The following is a 24,629-nucleotide window of genomic DNA, read 5'->3' on the forward strand; positions in this document are numbered from 1 at the left end:
GGGTGTGGTGTGCGCCTGTAGTTCCAGCTACTTGGAAGGCTGAAGTGGGAAGATTGCTTGAGCCCCAGAGGTCGAGGGTGCAGGGAGCAGTGATTGTGCCACTGCATTCCAGCCTGGGTAACAGAATGAGACCCTGTCTCAAAAAAAAAAAAAAAAAGAAAAAAGAAAAAGCATACAGGATAACAAAATACAAAGAGTATAAAATAGGAAAAGTAAAAGCCTCCTCACTTCCATCCCCAGCCAGACAAACTTGATTTACATTCTTTTTTCAATTCTTTAATTAGCCTTTTTATTTTCAGATCATTGTAGATCCCATGCAATTGGAAGAACTAACACAGAGAGATATTGTATACCTTTTACCCAGTTTCCCTCAATTATAACATCTTTGCAAACTACAATACCATATCGCAACCAGGATACTGACATTGATACATAAGACAAAGAAGATAAACAAATAGATTTTTAAGTAACTTTTGTCATCTTTGTCAGTTATTATCAATTAGAGAGTCAGGCTATGAGAGGTAGGCTACCTAAGTGTCAGAATGAGGTCATAAGAATAATGCTTCTCCTCATCTCTACTAAAAATATAATCAGCTGGGCACGGTGCTGCGTGCCTGTAATCCCAGCTACTCAGGAGGCTGAGGCAGGAGAATCACTTGAACCCAGGAGGTGGAGGTTGCGGTGAGATGAGATTGCACCATTGCACTCCAGCCTGGGCAACAAGAGCGAAAATCCATCTCAAAAGTAAATAAATAATGCTTCTCTATTGGTTTTCATGTGTATGCATCTCCCTTCTTCAACACATGACATTGTAGGCATTTTGTCTCCCTAGCAGTTTTTCATTTTCCCCTTTGGCGTCTTTCTACCTAATCGTTTGAAATCACCCAAACTGGGAAATTCCTGATGTGGTTGATACCCATGGAATAAACTTATTATATTAGTCTTGCCACAGAAAACTCCATAGTCTACTTCATAGGTTAGAGTGATATTAGAACTTCTGATGACAGTTTGCTTTTTAATAAATTAGGACTCAGCACTTATTTTGCGATTCAGGTCTTTGGCAGAACAAAGACTCATGGGGTTTTGTTCTGATAGTTAATGGGAGAGAGACATTTTCCCAAAGAAGTACAGATCCCCAGGCAAAGTAACGATGGAAATGTTGGCGATTTGAACTTGCCTGCATTGTGCCAGCATTGCTGGGTAAAGAAGTTTCCTCTTGGGCCTTAGAGTGGAAGTGGTGGAAGAGAAATATAATTACAGGGCTGAATAAAAGTGATACCCTGGCTGGGTGCAGTGGCTCACACCTGTAATCCCAGCACTTTGGGAGGCCGAGGTGGGCGGATCACAAGGTCAGGAGATCGAGACCATCCTGGCTAACACAGTGAAACCCCGTCTCTACTAAAAATACAAAAAATTAGTCCGGCGTGGTGGCGGGCGCCTGTAATCCCAGCTACTCAGGAGGCTGAGGCAGGAGAATGGCTTGAACCCAGGAGGCAGAGGTTGCAGTGAGCTGAGATCCTGCCACTGTGCTCCAGCCTGGGCGACAGAGCGAGACTCCATCTCAAAGAAAAAAGTGACACCCTAAGATTTTCCTTTGCTGACACGTTACTTTAAAAAAATAAAATTTAGAATATGATAGTCACATGTAGGTTGATTCATATAATTGCTCCTTATTTTATTTAACTGTGTTTTCTGGGAAAAAAAGTTTTTCTCTTCTTTTATGAGCGGAGAATCTCATAGTCCTAAGAAAAGTGACATTTAAATATTTGACCAAGAGATTTCTTGGTGGCCTGGAGAGGTTGTGTTGTGTTTATATTTAGATGCATATTTGTTTGTACTAATTACCCTAGGATTGCTTTATGGGGGTGCCCAAAATACATGCTTACAAAGGTAGGGCAGGTAATAGAAGTAACAAGGACCTGGTGAAGAACTAAGGTGTTTGGCTTCTTTTAAGGGACAGCCACTGTATCACTAGCCCTGTGAGAATGCCCGATCATGTGGTTGCCACGTCTTTCAGTTTTTGTTGTTGTTGTTGAGATGGAATCCCACTCTGTCACCCAGGCTGGAGTGCAGTGGCATGATCTCAGCTCACTGCAACCTCTGCCTCCTGGGTTCAAGCGATTCTCCAGCCTCAGCTTCCCAAGTAGCTGGGAAGGCTCGCACTACCACGCCTGGCTAATTTTTGTATTTTTAGTAGACACAGGGTTTCACCACGTTGGCCAGGCTGGTTTCGAACTCCTGACTTCCGGTGATTCGCCCACCTTGGCCTCCCAAAATGCTGGGATTACAGGCATGAGCCACCACTCACAGTTTGTCCTTCAGTTTTAAAGAGAAACTATAAATTGTATTTTTTATTAAATTCCTTTAAAGCCAACAAATAATTCAAATTTTAAATCAAAGCCCTGTGCACTGTGTGCTCCTGCACAGTATGCTTCTCTCTAGTATCATTTTCATTTAATTCTTGGCAATTTTATGTTTACCAACTGCCAGGGAGCCCAAGGAATTTAGCTGTCACCTCAAACTTAACCAGACTTACAACCTTTATCCCTAAACCTGCTCCCTCTCTGGACTCTTTTTGCTGTTTATATTGGCCTCAGTGTTCCAATCATTTCTGAACTGAACAAGGCCTTGGTGTTTTTTCTTCTCTTGTCCTTCCCACTATAATTCCCCAAAACCTGAGTCTGTTGATTTTGTCTCAAGAATTTCCCTGTCTTCTGTTCCCTTCCTTCCTGTTCCAGCCACCCCCGTTGCTAGCCCGCCTACTGCTCATCCAGATTCTGTCCCCATTGTAGTTCCTGTAGCATTGTCCAGCCAGGTTGATCATCTTTTTCTAATACCTCTTTTGTTATCTTCCTACTCCAAAAATTCTATGTGTCCTTGTTGCCTACTATGTAAATTTCACTAATTCTTCCTAGATCTCAGGGCTTCATAGTAGTTTTATCTTGGCTGTCTAAATTTCCCCCCCGGCACTCCTTAACCCATTGGTCCATTAAAGCCAACTCTACTTCCCCAATTCAGCCCCCTTTCAGGGGCTGCCAGGAATCTTGTGGGAGTTTCTGGATAATGGGTAGATCCTTTCCCTAGGCCTTGGCTGTTGAGATGACGTAGATTCTGGAGTTGTTAATTTTTTTTTTTTTTTTTGATAAACCTCTATTACCATTTGGCCCCGACACCTCAAGGCAAGAAGGAAGTGGAATAAAGGAAGACTCCAGGTGAATCCAACTCTAACTGGGGAAGATGCTGAGAGGGAAGAAGGCTGCTTTGAAGTCCTCAGATTCCCAGTATACCCAAGTTGAGGCTTCTCCTTCAGAGACTTTGGGACGGAGAGGTCTTATTTTACTACCTTTGAGAGTTCCTACTTCAGCAGCTTTCTGCCTCTCTCCCTCCAGCTGAGACCAGAAATTTTTGCTTTGAAACATGAAGCTATACTAACCACAGGCATTTTGCAACCTAAATGCAGCGTATGCTCATTCTCCTTGCAGCCCATCTAGTTGTGCGTGTCCTTAGATAGTTGTGTGATCGACTTGATCACTTTAATCAACTAGAACAACTTGTAGGTTAATAGGTGAACTTCCCTATTCAGAAAAGTCTTCAGATAATTTCTTGTTTTGATGAAATGCTGGTAATTTGCTGAAACATTCTTTCTTGCCTCTCTCCTTTGCATTTTGTTTAGACCCCTGATGTATATAACACATAGCACCTAGAATTATAGTTATCTGAATGTGTGACTATTTGCCATTTTACTCTGAGTTCTATGAGGTAACAAGTGCTGCTTTTGTGTTCCCAGCTTTTAACACCATGTCTGGTTATGAAAAGCACTCAACAGAGTAGATCCTTGACATTTTCTGATTGTACATCCCAAGTCTATGAGGAACCTTAGAATCTGTGACTGTCATTAACTACGACATACATTTAAAATGATTATTAGGCCCAGCCCCCAGCTAAATAACTTGCAGCTAAACCGAATTATGTCAGCTTAAGCCTCAGATTCTGACAGGAGCATTTTCTGTACTTTATCTCATTTAATCAGCACAACCACCTTCTACAGTGAATAATATTTTTTCTCCATTGTGAATTATTATATGACATCGACTTTGGGAGTGGCTTGGCAAATGCATGCAAGGCCTGCTGAGCAAGTTTGGATGGGTGAATAGATTATTAGAAAAAAATAATGATTAAATGATTTGTTTCCTAAGGGCTTTCCATTCTAATATGTGAAACATTTTGATCAACAAGAAGATAAAACTGGAAAACAAGAGATGAAATAACAATAGATATTGTTTAATAATTCAATCTTCTTTTTTGTTTTTTGGTTTTCCTTCTCCCCCAAAACAATAAAATACGTAGCTTGGAGATTGTATTGGACTCTCAGTCCTCAGTAAGAATTAATTACCTTTTCTTCTTTTATTCCCCCCCGCCTTTTTTTCTTTACCAGGTGATGGCTGTGGACACCTAGTGACTTATCAGGATAGTGGTACAATGACATCTAAGAATTATCCCGGGACCTACCCCAATCACACTGTTTGCGAAAAGACAATTACAGTACCAAAGGGGAAAAGACTGATTCTGAGGTTGGGAGATTTGGATATCGAATCCCAGACCTGTGCTTCTGACTATCTTCTCTTCACCAGCTCTTCAGATCAATATGGTAAGAAAAGAGACCGGGGTTTCTCTGAGCATCAAAATTTTCGATATTTGCAGAGAAGGGCAAGTGGTTTGTTAATGAACAGTATATCCCGAGAAGATTAGAAGAGAAACTTGCTTGTGTAAGCTCTTGGGGGGAACTTAGAAGAATACATTTACTTCCTAAGCTGAAACAGCAAAAGACATCTAAGGAGATGTGAACCTTGTGTGTGTCTCAGAACCTTTGAGTGAGTGTCAGTGCTGCTGGGGAGAGAATTGGAGATACGTGACATTTGGTAAACCATCTACAGTTCGTTATTCATTTGACAAATATTTATTGAATAGAAGAGTGACTATGTTTCGGGTACTCTGTCAGGAACTGGAATGTAACAGTGAAAAAACAAAGTTCCTTTATGAAACTTGCATCTGCGGGGAGAGGAAGGTAGAAAATAAGCAAATATATCTGTAGTATGAAAGATGGTGAGAAAGAAAAGGAATAACGAAAACTAAGGCATCCAAAGGTGATGTAGAGCCTGCCTTTGTTTTTGTGCCACTTCCAATGGGATGGTAGGGAGGCATCATCAGTAAGTGGACATTTGAGCAGAGACCCAAAACGAGGTAAGGGAATGGACTGTTTAGGTATGACTGGGTTCAGAGTTTCTGGGGAAGAAAACGGCAAGTGCAAAGCTCAGTTTCCTGAGTAGCCTTTGAAATTTAGTGCTTTGTGCTGTGAGATGTGCTGTTAGCCCTCTGGAACCTGAAATCGCAGTCACAATGACCCTTTGATCCTAAGCCCAAGGAAATTGGGCAGTTTGAAAACGATAACAAAATCTTACATACATTCTTTTGAGTATAGAGATTTTGTGAAATTCTCTGTGCACACAACTTTAAAAATGATACACGTTTTAGGTAAAATCCTGTCTGCCTGCTAGCTCTACTGATAATTTCTCAAACACTCACAGCTTTCTCACCTGTCTTGACCTTTGCACTCAGAGTTGCTTCCTCACTCCTGCTGCCTCTTCCTACAGTTCAGAAGCCCAGACAAGCCTTGTGACGATTCAGAGATCTAAACCAGCTCCCATGGGATAAAAAGATCTAAGATCGTTTTTTAATCCCTAGGAACATTGTCTGTTTAATGATGGTTGAGTTACTCCGACAGAGTCAAGATGGTAATTTCCATATAATTGTTGGTAACTTTTTAACTGTAGTTTGACTCAAATGGGCAGGATGACACTTCCAGGGATGCTGAAGGCCCCTGGGAACACTTATTGTTCCATTACCTCTGGTAATCTAATGTGTGTTAACTTATGGAGGCATTTGTCAGGGAGTCCCTCAATAGCCAGGAGGTTTCTTTCAGATTTTGAGGAGGGGGTGAGTGTCAGAGATGCAGTGTGAAAAGTGATGCAAAGTGCTGCAGGGCCGGAAGCAGCTTTTCCACACGGGTCTCTTTGGGGAAGCATCTGCCTTGCCCGGAAGATGAGCATTTCATTCCACCTGCTGACATAACAGTGGAGGAATCATTCTGTTGCATAAGACTGTCACGTCAGAGGCTGAAGTGAGAGCAACTAAGGGAAGCAAATCCTCCCAAAGCAGGATGTGGAGAATGGATGTGGCTTTCCCACACCAGGGAGTTTCCTCCATCATCTTTGAGGTATATTCATAAATATACACAAAGGCAGAAAAGGTCAGGGGCGGTGGCTTATGCCTGTAATCCTAACACTGGGAGGCCTAGGAGGAATGATCGCTTGAGCTCAGGAGTTCAAGCAATCTAGCCTGGGCAACATGGTGAGACCCCCATCTCTCTATTATAAGAGAAAAAAGACAGAAAATAATGGAATTAACTACATATCTCAAGCTAGCTTGCAAGGTGATCATGATCTGCCTCCTCATTTCTAGATTCTTGAGCTTTCAAGCTTAGATGCGTCACTAGAAAATGAATAGTGAATTGCAATTCATTCATAGCAATAAAGCCAAGTAATTTTTCTCCTTGAATTTTTTTCTGTATAAATTGAATGTTTGTCTTTTGGAAATAAAATGTATACTCATTATAGAAATAAATATATTCAGTGCCTATTGTATGCCAGGCACCTGCTTGGCTCTTACATATATTGTCTAGAATCCCCTAATCCACCTTCCAAGGTAAATAATCAATGCCTTCCACAGATAGGGAAACTGAGGCACAGTGTGATTAGGTTAACATGCCCAAGATCCCAAGAGTGTACAACTGGGGTGAAAGAGAGATTTATATCTGTGTCTCTGTGGCTGCAAGACACCTACTCCCACTGCTGTTGTCTCCTGGTTTCACCATCACCAAAAAACCACATTGCACTATCATCCTTCCCGGGTGGACTAGCCCATTATTACACTATGCGGCAATTTCGTCTAAAACACAAGAAGTCAGTAGTATTTTTGATTGAGGATGTGCTTAAGATAAACTATGTAATGATGCTCAGAATTGCTCTCTTTTGTGGCTACTTTAAAGATTTCCGGTGACCAAAAACACTAACCCGACCTGTATTTTAACTTAGTTAAATAAACCCCTGGTCTGTTTGAACATCCTCCAGGAATGCAGAAGGAGGAGGAGACAGAAGTGCTTTGTCTTTCAGTGGCTGGCGCTCAGAGAGTGGACATTCCTGTGCAGCTGTTGCCCAGCTTCCTGGAAGCGTGGAAGGGTGGGAGGCACCTCTGCAAGCTGATGTGGCCACAGGATCTGGCATGGCTGCGGAAGCAGGGCCCTAGTGCCCTTGCAGACTCCCAAGGATCTAGAGCTATATTGCCTGAACCAGTGAGAGAGGGGAATGCCTGCTGAAATTCGGCAGGGAGAGAAGGCGTGTTATGGAATACCACCTTTAATTCCAAAATATGATGGCTTCTAATGATTATATGTGTGGCAGAAACAGCAGCATCGTTTGAGTTTATCCTGCCCGATATTTTTTATTAACCAACTAATTGTTAAAACCCACTGCCAAAGGATTTTAAAACTTAAAACTATCAGAATTTGAATGTGGAGTGTTTTGAAAAAGAATAATGTTTCCTGGCATTAATGTTTGCAAGCTCTGCCAAGAGTGGACATACTTGTGATGACACTAACCATTGTGAATATGCTAAAGTTGTATAGTGTTCATCATTATGCAGTTAATGTTTAATGGTTCCCCACCATGTCAATTTTGTTTTAAATATTTGGTTTATATACTTTGGGTATTTTGATAATTCACATTCTTGCTAGCAAAAATGCGTTGTAAACAAGTGTAAACACCCACAACAACTTTCGCAGTAATCTAGCAAAATATGCACTTGATCTCACTGTTTCCTAATACAGACAAAATGGGATTATTCTTCTTCTGTTTGTCATATGATTACGGCTGATCTTTCAGATTCAAGAATCCATTAGAAGAATGTACTTGTATGCCTATGACTGAATTAAGACACTAAGATATGTGTGCTATTAATATTATGCTGGCCAAAACAAAACAAAAAAAATCTTTAAGAAGTATCATGCTTTTCTTAGTAGACATCATTTTCACTATAGCTAGGGGAATTCTAGGTTTTTGTTTAACAGACCAAAGTAACTGAGACTCCCTTTGAAAAAATGCTAATATCCGTTTTCCAGTCTGTGGTCCAATTCAGGATCATAAAGCAGTTACTTGTCCTGACTTCTCAGTCTTCCTTTATCTTTTGAGAATACTGACCAGTTATTTTACAGAATGTCTGTCAGTTCAGTTGGTTTGATGTTTCCTCGTGATTGAATTCAGATTATGTATTCTGGGCAGACATAATACTACTACTTTTTAAAGAAATCTTTAAAAGGCTTGCTTATGACAGTTTCTAACATTAGAAATTATGAGGTCATGTGTCCCTTCAAGAATGAGAACTAAATCTGCATTAAATTTCTTTGCTTCCCTCTTGACTATTTGATTAAATGACTCTTCTTTTTTCAATCAAAACTGCATTGATTTTTAGGTTATTTCAACCTGAAGTGTCTTCCTGGAGGAGTTCTTTGTTCTTCAAAGAGGCCCATGTAATATGAAACTTTGAAAGGACTCAAATATAAGGTGTTGCCTTTTCGTAGAAGACAATTTTGGAGAAATCTGGGCACATAAGATAATAGAAAGTTGATTAAGGTAGCCTACCCAGGCTGTTCTAGGATTGAACACACTTTGAAACCTGGAATTTGAAGATTCAGACAAGTAGTTTATTAAAGAACATCTCTTTAAATTTAAACATATTGTATAAGACATTTAAGATGACTGCCTTGGTCCTGTTCTCAGTTCCCCCCTCCCTCATTTTACATATATGTGGTAAAATAACAGAAGGTTAGTTATATAAAACACTGAAATATCTTAAACTTTGAGGAAAAATAGCTGCTGATTCAGTGTCACACTAATATACACAGATTTAAAATATTAAATATATAATGTTGTATTTATTTAGAAGACTGAAGAGGGAAGGCTTTGCATTCATACTGAAGATACTACTCTTAATTTTACAGCCCTTTAGTGAGCTTGTAACCTTGACTTCCCCTCTGGGTAAATTCCATTTCTAGTCTTACTGACTAGAATGGACTTAGACTGGAATATTCGCTCAGAGGTTTGTTTTTGCCCCCACTGCCGGTAGGGACCTCAGAGGAGGTCATTTCTGTTTTCCTGATCTTTCAAGAAGGTTGAGTCTGAGTTTCCCCCTGAAAGGTGACCTCCACACTGGATGGAGTTTGGGGTGGTTCGGGGACTGCCTGAAGAGCTGTTGGAGCAGTCTTGGCAGGAACCAGACACTGGCCAGTCTTCATAGGCATCTCAGGGTCTCAAAGGAGCTTGTTCTGATGGAGACTCTAGACTTTCCCACCTGGATCAGTGTGGATCAATAAAACCAGGCTGGCCTTGAAAATGGATTGAAATTTTTGTTGCTGCCTCGATATTACACTTGTGTTTAAGAGCACAAACTCTGTAATTGGACTCCCTTGCCTCAAATTCCTGCCTACTCACAGGTGTGAGCCACCACGCCTGGCCTTTACTGCTTGTTTCTAAATTGCTTGACCTTGAGCAAATTATTTAACCTTTCTGTGTCTCTATTCCCACATATTTAAAATGAGCAGGCCAGGTGCGACGTCTCATGCCTGTAATCTCAGCACTTTGAGAGGCTGAGGCGGACGAATCACTTGAGCTTAGGAGTTTGAGGCTAGGCTGGACAACATGGCAATCCCCTGTCTCTACGAAAAATACAAAGATTAGCTAGGCATGGTGGTGCATGCCCGTAGTCCCAGCTACTTGGGAGGTTGAGGCAAGAGGATCACTTGAATTCAGGCGATCCAGGCTACAGTGAGCCATGATCGTGCCACTACACTCCAACCTGAGTGACAGACGGAGATACTGTCTCAAAATAAAATGGGCAAAATAATAGTATCTACCACACATAGTTGACTGGCATACTTATATATGACTTTAAAGAACGATACCTGGTACATAGTAAGCACTTAGTAAATGTTAGGCATTATTATTCCTCCTCCTCCTCCCCTATCCTCTGCCCCTCTACTTTACTCTTCCTCTCCCTCTTCCCAGCCCCCTCTTCTTCTTCCTCCTCCTTAGTTGTCTTGCATACTGTTTATTGTTTGTCTAAGATGCCCCTTGCTCCCCTCATAATACCCTGAGCACTCTGTTCACAAAATAGAGGCTGAGCTCCAGCAGCACACCCTACCCTACTCCTCCTGGTGGATTCCTGGTAATCCCAGAGTTTGCCCAAATCATGCCAAGCTGGTGGCAAGGGTTCACTGAGCCAGAACTAGCTCCATAAACAGATTTTCTACAGTCTCATGAGATGAACAGAGAACACATATTCTCCAAGCAACAGTATATTCAGTTTGGCTATTTTATTTACTTCACTGCCACTGCCAGTGTATGTCTTTGCATCTTTTTCTCATTGAAGGACCTCTTGATTTTTCTCCTCTCTGCTTTCACCAGTCTCAATTCCTTCTGGGCCATTTAATGTTGTGTAATTAAATACAGTTGCAATAATTTCTTTCCTTATTTCAAAAATTGTTAATTGTGCCCCACCGTCTGTAGAAACTTGCTAGCTTAGCGTTGACGCATTGTCTTGCTTTCTTCTTCACTCTCATTTCTAGCCTCATTTCTGAGTCCTTCATCTCCATGCCGTTTCCCAAATGCATCATACAGTTTCATGGCCTAGTACATTTTTACAGTCGTTGATGTTATTCCTTCCATGTCCCCCTCTTTCTTCTTTTCCTGCTTTTTCTGTCCCTTCTAATACACACACCCCCCCGCACACACACCCACACACACATGTAAAAGTAAACCCTTCAAGTTTCAAATTCAGAGCTGTCTGCCTTAGAACCTTTTCTGATGTTCATCAGTTTGTCCCTTTTCTGTGCTTATGTTCTCTTTCTAAAGTTTCAGTAGAGCATCAGTTTCGGGTTGGGATAATTATTGTAGCTTCTCTGTCAGATATAGGGTGCCCTGAGCCAGGAATTACATTTTATTCATCCTGTTTTATTCACCTATTATTTATCATAGTCTTACAATTGCAGTTGCTCAGTCAGTGTTCAAGGACTGAGATTATAAGTAGCTTGATTTTGGCAAACATATTTAAAAATCTGGGTTTTTACAAAAGATAAATTGGAGTGTCAGTATTCACACTGTAGGGAAATTTACACTAAAATTCCTCTATAAACATTCCCTCTGCATTTAAAGAAAGCTTTGGTTTACATAAAATTTTAAAACTATGCTTATTATGAGGAAAAGACCAGGTAATGATATGGAAGGTGCCTGTGAGTGAGCATTCAACTATGTGCAATGCACTGGGCTTAGTACCTTAGTGTTACTAACTCATTTAACCCTTATAACAGCCCTGTGCGACAGGTCCTGTTGCCAACCTTTACACATAAGGAAACTGAAGCTCAAAAAAGGCCAACTAACATGCTTATAAGATCACTTAGTGGGACCTGGGATTCAAGTCTGCTCAAATGCCCAGAGGCCCTGCTCTTAAGCACTGCACCATCCGATTCAGTGTTTGTGTTTTTTGGTTTTTTTTTTTTTTTTTTATTGAGACGGAGTCTCGCTCTGTCGCCCAGGCTGGAGTGTGGTGGCCGGATCTCAGCTCACTGCAAGCTCCGCCTCCTGGGTTTATGCCATTCTCCTGCCTCAGCCTCCCGAGTAGCTGGGACTACAGGCGCCCGCCACCTCGCCCGGCTGGTTTTTTGTATTTCTTTTAGTAGAGAGAGGGTTTCACCGTGTTAGCCAGGATGGTCTCGATCCCCTGACCTCATGATCCACCTGTCTCGGCCTCCCAAAGTGCTGGGATTACAGGCTTGAGCCACCGCGCCCAGCCCAGTGTTTGTGTTGAAAGCCATCCGATCTGCGGCTTGTGCCTAAGAAGACCTGAGTTGTAGTTCTTGTTCGTCACTTGCTGGAAGAAATGGAAACTTCTCCAGGCCTCCCCACAGGAGTATCCAGAGAATAAAGTGGGAGTCTGAGAAATCACTTACATAGAGTTCCAGTATAAGTTTAAAGTTCAAAAAATGTTTCTTAGTCAAAATGCTAAGAGGAGGCATGGTGGCAGTGACAGAAAGAAACTCTTTACTATAGGATCCTAATTGTAGTCAGTTAAATTGGTTGTGTTCTGCATCATGATTTGTACCAGGAAGTTCAAAAACTGTTCTCCTCCATTTTCTGTACTTCCACTTCCAATCACTATTTTTTTAAGCTTTGTCAGTGACTTACAAGTACAATGATGTGAAGTCAGCTGTTAATGTTTGTGGTACACTAGCAATGAGAGAAATAGGAATAGTTGGAAATAATACTAAGTGTTTAGACTCCTAATCACAACAGGTTTCTGCATGCCATTTTTTAGAATGATACCTATCTGACATATTGCAGTAAGATCGACTCATTACATCTTATCTGTTGAAGTTTTTTAAATCCCAAGGAGGGAAAAGCCCAAGATTGACAGTCTCGGTTTTACAAATGGTTTATATGTCTCTGAGACATATTATGAAGTAGAATGAAAAATGTTTATGGCTTTTAAAGATAAAACAAATAGACTTCAAAGAAATTTCCAGCTCACAGAGAGTTGTTTTGGGCTGCAAACACCCTAGAAGTGCGTCCTCCTCTATGGTTGAGGCTACTTTGGTGGAAATTATTGAGAGGGACTGCTTTTTCTTTGTTTTGTTTTGCCTTTTATGCCAAGATAGAATTCAGAAAGAATCTTGAACATATAAAACGTTATATCAACCAGAATGCTTTACTCTAGGTATTTTTTAACACAACCATAAGCCTCAAGGAGAAAAAACTATTGGGTTCCTCATCCTCTTTCCCCATAAATACTTCCCTGGAGACTCACTGTGATTCAGTTTCAGTAATTGCCATCTTTCATTGGGAGAGAAGTAATGGCTTAAGTGGGTAGTGAACTCCCTGCGTTGACACACTTCTTGACCTGGGTCCTGTAGCCCCAAGGAAAGCCGCACCTTTGTCTCAGAAGCCGCCTGGTTCATTTATCATCTGTCACTGATTTTTGTGTGGGAATGAGAGACCAAAATTCTCCAGGGATACCACTTACTGTTACGTGACTATGGTTTTAATGGCACAGTCCAGGAATATCCCTTTTTTATGCTAATTTCTCTCCTTTTCAAAGAAAATGGCCTTGACAATTCTGTAATTTTGTACAATGACCCTACTGCAATTAGCAAGCAAGGACAAATCTGCGATTTGACGGCATCAGAGAAACACATCGAAAATGGACACAAATCTAGTGGTGTTTGCAGCTTCAGCATTTCTGGAGACTCTTTTATCAGCACGCCTCTGAGCACAGATCTGGGCCACTAGGAATACCACTTTCCTGGCTGCCAAATATTCCATGTGGCTGGCTCCACCCACATGTACTACCAGGGAGGGTCACTTAGGTCAATCAAGCATGTTCTTATCTGTCGTAAGAAAGAATTGTGTGCGTCAGATGATGCTCCAGAATGTTAACGAGGGTTTTCTGGAGGTTTTGTGGTGGTGGTGGTGTTGATTTATGACAGATCTTTCAGGAGTAGGTTTTTATTTGCTCTCTCGGTGGTTTTTACCACTGACAGTATGTTGGTTAAAAAAAAAAAATCAGAAATAATACTACTAAGAGAAAGAGGTTTCTTTATTTCTCTAATGGCATACATACTGTTCTTTAAACATGTCTCTTCTATAGATAAAACAGTAATTTAGTTTTATCAGTTTTAAGATAAAAGCCTTATACTCATCTGAAGTGACTTGGAACAGTTTTTAACCAAACCATCATTGCCTTGTAATGTCCAGAGTTTTAGGCACACAGTCCAGGAGAATAGAGAAGTACTATACATTGTTGTACAGACTGTCCGATTGCCAGAGAATCAAGAGGATTTCAGACTTGGCTTGTAGCAGACAGTTTATTCTTCCTTGTAGGACAGCTTTCTTTTATTCACACATGGAAAGATAAAGGGTTTCCCTTGCAGCTGCTAATGAAATAGTAGCCCCAAACAGGGAATGTGCTGAGAGGAACTGGCCTACTGTGCTCAAAGAAGGCAATTCCTATAGTTCCTGGCCCTTTATTCCCTTTGTCCAAGGAATCAGCCCATTGTCTGCTGAAGTCTCATGTCCGGTGCCAAATGCCACAGGGCTGTTCCATTTGGTATCTCTGATAGTTCTTCCCACAATACAGCGCCGCCAGTTACATTCCACAAAAGATAAAAGTTTTTCTTTTTTCCTGATTTTTCTGCCTACTTGATTAACTGCTGTGCCCCAGTGTGATGGGAATTTGTGACTGCAAAGTAAGATGGAACCTGCCATGCAGACAGATAGATAGAAGTGAGAGAATGTAGGAAGTTAGATGGCAAGTCCAAGTGCTATAAAACACATAGCACTGCTGGTTCTGAAGCAAACATCCATGCAAAATTGTGCGTCCTATTTTTAGGGAGGGGTTGGATTTCAGTCTGACTGAACTGAAGTACGTTTGCCAATCTAAACACTGCCTGAGCCCAAGAATATAACCACAATCAAAGTTAGAAGTCACCGAGCTCTCATGTGGATTTCCAATGAAACTGTCTTTGTAAATATTTAAATATAGGTGTAGATCCTTTTTAAAAGTCAGGAGACCTTTGGAGAGGACCAACAGTGAAGTATATCGCGTGGGCAGGGGTGAGTGGAGAAAGATTTTCTTTTCAGAAGACGAGAGAGAATCCTTAAAGGAGTCTGGCGGAACACTGAGGACATTGCTTAGGACAGACTCCCAGGATCTTTCCGTGGTTTCCCATTAATTATTTTTCCCCTCACTGCTACCATATTTTTCCATTTTTCTCTCTTGCCTTTTAACTCTAGGAATGTAATTGTTAACTTCTAGTCTATGAAAAGGAATTTTCATCTGTCAGACCTTGAGGCAGGCAATAATTTGGATGTTTTGCCCTAGGCAATACTACAGCCAGTATTCAACTCCTGTCCCCCACCCTGAATTAAAACTCACTATTTTGATGTTTGTAATCATGATGAAATGGTCAAAATAACTCTTCAGGCCAGGCACTGTGTCCCATGTCTATACTCCCAGCACTTTGAGGAGGCTGAGACGGGAGGATTGCTTAAGGCCAGGAACTTGAGACCAGCCCGGGCAACATAGTGAGACCTCATCTCTACAAAAAATCAAAAAATTAGCTGGACGTGGTGGCACACACCTGTAATCCAACTTCTTGGAAGGCTGAGGTGGAAGGATTGTTTGAGCCCAGGAGGAGCCGTGATCACGCCACTGCACTCCAACCTGGGTGACAGGAGAAAGACCCTGTCTCAAAAAAAAAAAAAGAAAAAAGAAAAACAAATATCCTCTCGATGATATTTATACAGAGAGGGTATCTCCTACCCCCTCTAGAATGTAGTTACAATTTTGCAGCACAGTAATAAAAATATGAAAGGGATTGATGTCTGTGTGGTAAGGGTAATTAAAGGGGTATGTGTTTACATTTTCCTTCTTTGATCGGCTTCCAGAAATATTTACATGCTTATCATAACTGGGAGGATGAAACCAAATTAGAGTTCTACTATATTTATATGTTTTTGGTCTAGGAAATCATATATATTGCACAACTTAGTATGGTGGTATACACTCTTATTTGTGTAAAATATGTATACTTTTTGCAACTTTTCCTTTCAACTGTTTCCTGAAATCTAAAAAAAAAAAAAAAAAATCTAAACAAGTTCTCGCTGATAATCAATTTAGACTTGCTTACCTTACAGTTTGTGTTTTGTGGGGGTTTTTTTTTTTTTTTTGAGATGCAGTCTTGCTCTGTCACCCAAACTAGACTGCAGTGGTGGGATTGTGGCTCACTGCAACCTCCACCCCCCAGTTTCAAGCAATTCTCCTGCTTCAGCCTCCAGAGTAGCTGGGATTACAGGCACCCACCACCATGCCTGGCTAATATTTTTTTGTATTTTTAGTAAAGATGGGGTTTCACCATGTTAACCAGGCTGGTCTTGAACTCCTGACCTCCTGACTCCGCCCACCTTGGCCTCCCAGAGTGCTGGGATTACAGGCATGAGCCACCGTACCTGGCCACCTACAATTTTCATTAGAACTCATTGGAATGCTATAGAAATGTAAGGAGAGATTACTATCATCATCACCATTTGGGGAGGGGTGTATTAGTGGGTTAATATAAAAAATGTGATTTGAAAATATTGTAACTTATTAAAAGCAACAAGTTACAGTTACTTCATAATATTCATCCTTAGGTTTACAAAGCAAGTATCTTCACCCCTCATATCTGTGCAAAGAACAGAGGAATTTCAAACATATCTAAAACAAACAGAGTAAGTTGGAAAAGTCAAGTATAGCTGTCTGACTCACCTTAACTTTGCAAAAATGCTTATCATTCTACTTATTTAGTCTGAATTGCCTATCTGCTGTGCTTGTGAGCAAGACTAAAGTTTATAAAAATCCATATTATTCATTACACGAATTTTTTTTCTTGCTTCTTTACACTTCTCTTCCTGACTTCTGCATAGTATTTCAAAGTGACAAGATTAAAAATATTTTACGAATCTCTTAGTTGAATTTGGCTTTTAGAAACTGTTGTAAAAAGAGCATTTCTATTCAATTCAAACAGTTTTTGGGAGGCTGTCACCTGCCAGGTACTGTACAGTCTGTTGGAGATAAAGGGATGGATATAAAAGTTCCTTGCACTATGGAACATAGTCTAAAGAGAAAATAGGTATTACTTATTTTTTAATATATTCATTTATTTAATAAGCACTTATATAACTCTTACTATGTGCTAGGTACTATTCTGAGTAATTGGAAAGTATTAACTCATGTAAGTAATTAGATATGATGAGTGCTTCTAAAGGGAAGTGAACGTTTTTATTTAGATTTCACTATAATTTAGTAATAGGAAATGCTAGAAATTTGGCATGTGAGGTCAAGGATATAGCGTTTCTTTCTTATTCTATCACATCTTCAGAATGTGAAACTTGGAACAGAGAGAAATTGGATCCTTTATACCAGGAGGGCAATGCTTAGTTGTGTAATGATCTTCTGACTCTTTGGCAAGTGTATTAGTCCATTTTCATGCTGCTGATAAAGACATACTTGAGACTGGGCAATTTACAAAAGAAAGGTTTAATTGAACTTACAGTTCCACGTGGCTGGGGAAGCCTCAAATCATGGTGGAAGGCAAAAGGCACATCTCACCTGGTGGCAGACAAGAGAAAAGAGCTTGTGCAGAGGAACTCCTTTTTTAAAAACCATCAGATCTCATGAGACTTATTCACTATTGTGAGAACAGCACGGGAAAGACCTTCCTCCATGATTCAGTTACCTCCCGCCAAGTCCCTCCCACAACACGTGGGAATTCAAGTTGAGATTTGGGTGGGGACACCCAAACCATATCATTTTGACCCTGGCCCCTCCCAAGACTCATGTCCTCATATTTCAGAACCAATTATGCCTTCCCAACAGTCCCCCAAAGTCTTAACTCATTTCAGCATTAACTCAAAAGTCCGCAGTCCAAATCTCATCTGAGACAAGGCAAGTCCCTTCTGTCTATGAGCCTGTAAAATCAAAAGCAAGTTAGTTACTTCCTAGATACATTGGGGGAACTGGCATTAGGTAAATACAGCCATTCCAAATGGGATAAATTAGCCAAAACAAAGGGGCTGCAGGCCCCATGCAAGTCTGAAATTCAGTGGGGCAGTCAAATCTTAAAGCTCCAAAATGATCTCTTTTGACTCCATGTCTCACATGCAGGTCACGCTGAGGCAAGAGGTGTTCCCATGCTTGGGCAGCTCTGCCCTTGTGGCTTTGCAGGGTGCAGCCTCCCTCCCCAGTGCTTTCACAGGCTGGTGTTGAGTGTCTGCAGCTTTTTCCGGTGCAATAGATCTACCATTCTGGGGTCTGGTGGCCCTCTTCTCACAGCTCCACTGGATGGTGCCCCAGTAGGTACTCTGTATGGGGGCTCTGACCCCACATTTCCCTTCTGCACTACCCAAGCAGAGGTTCTCTATGAGGGCCCCTGCAGCAAACATCTGCCTGGGCATCCAGGCATTTCCATATGTCTTCTGAAATCTAGGTGGAGGTTCCCAAACCCCAAATCTTGATTTCCATGCACCCGCAGGCTCAACACCACACGGAAGCTGCCAAAGCTTGGGGCTTGCACGTGAGAGCAGCACGTGAAACACCTTCCCCCATGATTCAATTACCTCCCACCAGGTCCTTCCCACAACACATGGGAATTCAAGATGAGATTTGGGTGGGGACACAGCAAAACCATATCAAGCAGTTTTGTCCCTATTGGTTCTGGTCAATATAACCCAGGTTTTATTCATATTGACTTGGAGCTGTCTTTATCTTTTATACTTCTTCCTTGATCATGATTGTTGTTGCCGCTATTTCCATACTGTTTTGAGAGAAGTTAATAAATAATACCTCTCTTCAAAGTTTGTTTGCTAATCCCTGTTTCATAGAGATTGTCCTACATATGTTACTTTCAAAATGACAATTTAAAAGCTGAACTTTAGTTTGCGTAGTCTTAGGAAGAGTTTTTGTTATTTTAAGCTCCAAGTGTAATTTTGCCCTTTGAAAGTTCATTGAGTTCCTATTGCTTTTCAAGAAACTTATTTTAGAAACGTTATACCCTTAATTGTATAATTTGTACTATAATATTTCAAAACGCTTTAGAAGTTATTCTGCTTTTGTATACGTTTTATAAATCACAATGAATTGGGGGGGTTAACCAGAAGTTACTGTAAAGGAAATATCAATGTGTATGCTGCATGTTGATAAAATTCTTACCATGCTTTGCCAAGTCTTTTAACTTTAAAACTTCCCTGAAAAAAAATGATTTTTTTTTAGTTTATTTGAGCAAATTTAGGAGGCCCCTAAAATAACATTTTTGTAATAAAATTTTCTTTACTACCTAATGTGTTTAACCTTTGTCTTTTTACAAAAACCAAAACCTATCTCTTGGGTTGCTCACAGTTAACTAGTTCCAGCCTATTGCTTGTCTAGAGTAAGTCACTTTCCCCTTGGCTTAGTTCACAATCAGTCAGAAATTATGAGTCCGGGCGTCAAGCTAAATTTCAGTTGGTAAAGATTATAATCATACATATGTATTGTCTAGTAAATTTGGCCTTTAAAGGAAAAAAAAATGCCATATACTAATCATTTGTGCTGGTATAAATTTTGAAATGTGCCACAAGTGTGCTTTGTTTTTAGGTCCATACTGTGGAAGTATGACTGTTCCCAGAGAACTCCTGTTGAACACAAGTGAAGTCACCGTCCGCTTTGAGAGTGGATCCCACATTTCTGGCCGGGGTTTTTTGCTCACCTATGCGAGCAGCGACCATCCAGGTATAACGGAAGAATCAACACATATGTCTAAACCTTATCTGTGTAAGAATTCCTCTTGCTGCTTGTCACCATCCCTGGACATAATTGTGGTCTGGGATGCAGAATTAAGATATGAGGGAGAAGAGGAACATTGTATCTTTGTAAATGGTTAGGTCTGAACTGAATCATGTTGTAGCACAGGGGTGTCCAATCTTTTGGCTTCCCTGGGCCACATTAGAAGAAGAAGAATTGTCTTGGGACCACACATAAAATACACTAACAATAGCTGATGAGCTAAAAAAAAAATTGCAAAAAATTTTATAATTATGTTTTAAGAAACTTTAGGAATTTGTGTTGGGCTGCATCCAAGGCCATCCTGGGCTGCATGTGACCCAAGGGGCATGGATTGGACAAGCTTATTAGCATGTTTGATTGATCAGTTGACTTATATGGGATAGAATTCATCTCATTTTTCCTAAAAACCTTACGTAGCACACCTTTGTGTTCCCCTCCTGATCTTCTGTCCTCACTATTCTCTGGAGCCCTCCCCCAACCTCCTTCCTAGCTCAGAGGCAAGCCTTTTCACCAGTGAGCCCCTCCCCAACATACACCAGTACACCTGCACAGGAGGCATGCACAGTGTGTGCAGGATGAGGAAGTCAGTGTCACACAGTGTAATAACTGTAAAGCTGAAACTTGTATGGGAGAGAAGGGAAGGGAAACACGAACACTGGTGAGAGAGAGAAGCATGGGCTCCTGTCCTGGGCTCTTGTACTTCAGAGTAATTACTGTGCAGCCCATACCATGTCTGCCTGTAGTCATAGAGGTTTCTGCTGTCAGTCCTCTCTGGCAGAAGAGCTCTGGGAATGAGGTGTGCCATTCATTTTCCTCTTAGCCAATCAGCTCTGACTAATCACAGCAGATGCCTGCATGGCCAGTATTTACCATATACTGCTCCCAAAGAACTATTACAGTAAGTGTGGAATATTTTGGAAACCATACTATGTTGATCTAAATGCATCGAGATCCACTGTATCTTAGCCTCTATTGCTGAATATTTGTTTCGTTCTGTAAATTACTCCAGAGAGCACCTTCTTTTTTAAAATGCTTGGTCCTGGTTGATGAAAGCTTATATGCTATAGGTTTTCTTGGTAAAGGTCTGCTTCTCTGTCACCAGATGCCACTGGCTAAATTATTGAATTAAAATGTTTGTGGGAACCTTCTCTATGAACTATGTTGGGCTTTTGAAATTGTTTTCTTCCTGCCAGGGGACATTTTACATACGGTCTTTGTAGGCATATAGTGGGTAGCAACTAAAGAGCGTTGTTGTTTTTTTTCCTGTTGACTATAGATTCTGCTATCATTTACTAGATGATTGTGTTGGAAAACTATCATTGGTGGCAGAAAAAAGAAATGAAAGGAACTCATTAAATACTGGAGATGGTGATTCTCAGTATTTATTTTTAAAAGGAAAATTCTGATAACTATGTAGTGAATAAATGCTTTTTCAAAACTCTCTTTTATTTTAAAAGAAAGCTTTGCAGCATGAGTGTCCTAGTTTTTATTCATTCTATTGCAATTATCTTTATGACAGATTTAATAACGTGTTTGGAACGAGCTAGCCATTATTTGAAGACAGAATACAGGTAAATATAGGTATCCTAACTGTGTTGCCGTAGTTGTGTATTGCTGAACATTTTGTTTTCCTTCACATTAAACCAGATACATTTGTACTTAAAGCTCTTTTTAACCATTCATGTTGTAACTAATGAGGAATATTTGAAATAGTTTCTTATATAGCAGGAAGTCAGCAAACATTTTCTGTCAAGGGGTAGATAATAAATATTTCAGGTTTTCCAGGCCATACAATCTCTGTTGCATTTATTCATATAATCTCTGTTGCTGTTATAGCAAAAAAAAAGCAGCCATAGACAATGTATTCACTAACAGACATGCTGTGTTTCAGTAAAACTGTATTTACAAAAACATCAGTAGGGTGGATTTGGTCCACAGGCCATAGTTTGCTGACCCCTGAGTTCCACTATAGGGCCAGGGAATCATTACTGAGTCTAGACTGTATTTTTTTTTCCTGGCTGGTATTTGGGAGTGACTTTTACAATTCTTTCATTTGGGAGGAGGCGCATTTTGTCTTTACCACTAGAGAAAAACCTACTGCAAATAAGAAGATGAAAATTCTCAACCCAGCTTTAACCTGAAAAACTACTTAGCCACTTTGATGCACATTTCCTTATCTATCAAGTAAAACAGTCTAAAGCGGAATTTCTTAGCCTTGGCACTGTTGATATTTTGCGTCAGATAATTCTTTATATTGCAGGGCTGTCCTGCGCATTGTTAGATATTTAGCAGCATCCCTGGCCTCTATGTCCTAGATATTAGTTGTGATAACCAAGAATGTCTCCAGACATTGCCAAATGTCTCATGGTGGGCAGAATCGCCCCCAGTGGAGAACTACTGTCTAGAGATCATTGTCAACAACACTAACAAAAACTTTGACTTTTTTTTTTTTTTTTCCAAGACAGGGTCTTGCTCTCTTGCCCAGGCTGGAGTGCAGTGATACAATTATAGCTCCCTACAGCCTCAAACTCCAGGGCTCAAAGTATGCTTCTGCCTCAGCCTCCCAAGTGGCTGGGACAACAGGTGTGCACCATCATAGCTGGCTGATTTTTAAATTTTTTAAGAAATGGGTGTCTTTCAATATTGTCCAAGCTGATCTCTGACTTCTGGACTCAGCTTCCCAAAGTGCTGGAATTACAGGTGTGAAGCATGGCCCCCACCTGTGACTCTCTAGAGTGCTTTCCTAGTGCCCAGTATAGCTCTCTGCACTTAGCACAGAGTAAGTAGCTCTTGTGAACATTTCAACATGTCTGCAAGGAAGGTTCTGTTACATCCTAAAAAACAAAGTACAAACCAATTAAGACTTGCTGAGGGCTACATACCTCGTAAGTGTAGCCAGGAAGTCAGGCTTAAGAGCCCATAGTCCTATCTCAGACATTTGGACATTCTAATGAATGAGATTATTTTATGTGCAGAAACAACTCTAGTGTTAACTAATATTAAGTCTAATAGGGGGAATAATGAAAATGAGCAATAATTAAATGTTGCTTTTAAAGTTACTGTTCATCCAGTATACACATATGCCAATATTATCTATTCTAGCTCTACCTCTGCAGTCCCAGCTGGTGATAGGGCCTCTGGGTATCAAATGGTCATTTCCTGTTCTCCTAAAGAAAGGGAATATATCCAAGCTTACAAGGTGGCATTATGGTGCCAGACATCTCAGCTTTAGCCCAGCCATTTTGTAGTATTTAGATTAAAGAAAAGGCCTGGTGACTAATACAGGTCTACAAGCGCTCATGTGTAATTATGAAGTATAGAAAGTTTTGAAAGCCTTTTGTGACTCATTTGGTGGTGATTGTTGATTACTGTGACCTTAAATTAGTTTGACAGCCAAATTGGACTAGGTTAACATGAGACCATTTAATCTTTACATATGTTATTTAATATGACTATTAAGGCATTTGACACAGGTATTTTAATGTTTTTTATTAATGTCTGCAGACCCCACCAGCGTATTACATCATATACATCATTAGAACTGTTTCACTTTTCTAGAAGCCAAGAAATTCTGAATTCTGAAATACAGCTGATTCTAAGGGAATTGGCTCTAGGGAATTGTTACCCTATAATGGGAATTCTCACTATTTTTATTTCTTAATTCCATGAGTACTGCTGCAATGCAGGGACTCCAAGGGTCAATGGGAAAAAATTATGGGATATTTATTTGGATAGTTTTGATAATTACTTGTTACATATATAATTTGCCAAGTCAGCAAGAGGACACTGAGAGGAAATGAAATAAAAACAACTTCTGTTCTGGAATCTGTTTGGGCTGGTATACTCTTTTTAAACAAACCAAGTAAACATTATGTAAAGTGGTATATATATAGAAGTAAGGGCACATGGCATGCATCTTCAAAGCTGACAACATTCTTATAATACTTTGGCTTCCTTTTTGTGTGTTTTTTATAGATGTTTATAACTTTCTTCATATCTTGTTGATATGTTGACACTTGAAGGGACTAGAGATGAAGAAACAATCTAAGAGAGATTATATGCAGTATCAGGGTCCCACTGCTAGCTAGGTAGTGCCGGAGACTGGGCCTCTCTGCTCCTAGCACTGACACCCTTCGGCTGCACCACATGCTATGACATATTTCTGGAAAGTTTCTTGAAAAATGACTGTTAAGTAAATTGAATCCTTTTTTTTTTTTTTTTTTTTTTTTTTTTTTTTTTTTTTGAGACAGAGTTTTGCTCTTGGTCCCCAGGCTAGAGTACAGTGGTGTGATCTGGTCTCACTGCAAACTCCGCCTCCCAGGTTCAAGTGATTCTTCTGCCTCAGCCTCCCAAGCAGCTGGGATTACAAGCATCTGCCACCACACCGGCTAGTTTTTCTGTATTTTTAGTAGAAACGGGGTTTCACCATGTTGGCCAGTCTGGTCTTGAACTCCTGACCTCAGGTTATCCACCCGCCTTGGCCTCCCAAAGTGCTGAGATTACAGGCGTGGGCCAGTGCGCCAGCCTCGGAATCCTAATTTTAAAATATATACTTTTTTTCTGATTGCAAAAGTATTTCATAACTAATGTGGACCAGACCATCTAATATGGTAGCCACTAGCCACGGGTAGCTAATGAACTCTTGAACTGTGGTGAGTGCAAATTGAGGTGTGTTGTATAAAATGCACCCCAGATTTTGGAAGTTAAATCAAAAAAAGAGAAAATATCTTACTGGTGTTTATTGCTGTTTATTACATGTAGAAATGATAAAATTTGAACATGCTGGATTAAATAGAATATATTATTAATTTTGCATGTTTCTTTTTACTTTTTAAAAATATGACTACTTGAATATTTAAATTTGTATATGTGGCTCCCATTATATTTCTATCAGACTGTACTAATATAATGGCAATATTACAGTATATATAACATGGAAAGTGAAAGTTCCTCACAATCTTACTGCCAGACAGAATCTAGGGATATTCTTGTCTTTTTTATCCATAGAAAACAAAATTGTTACATATTTTAAACATTTCTTATAGAAACAAGATTATACTATATATAATGTTTAGAAATGTTTCTGTTTCTGAAAAATATTTATTGGA

General features: G+C 40.2%; 1 protein-coding gene across 3 annotated transcripts in view; it reads left to right on the top strand.

Annotated features, from left to right (window-relative positions):
- Nucleotides 1–24,629, top strand: part of DCBLD1 (discoidin, CUB and LCCL domain containing 1) — a 66,885-nt gene that overhangs the window by 17,098 nt on the left and 25,158 nt on the right. For all 3 annotated transcript variants that reach the window (XM_005551669.4, XM_065543249.2, XM_065543248.1), the window contains exons 2-4: nt 4,436–4,648; nt 19,333–19,467; nt 21,041–21,092. In XM_005551669.4, the coding sequence (XP_005551726.2) occupies nt 4,436–4,648; nt 19,333–19,467; nt 21,041–21,092 (400 nt within the window). The remainder of the gene's footprint in view (nt 1–4,435; nt 4,649–19,332; nt 19,468–21,040; nt 21,093–24,629) is intronic.

The sequence above is a fragment of the Macaca fascicularis genome, chromosome 4 (genome assembly GCF_037993035.2).
Source record: "Macaca fascicularis isolate 582-1 chromosome 4, T2T-MFA8v1.1".
In the NCBI taxonomy this organism is placed as follows: domain Eukaryota; kingdom Metazoa; phylum Chordata; class Mammalia; order Primates; family Cercopithecidae; genus Macaca; species Macaca fascicularis.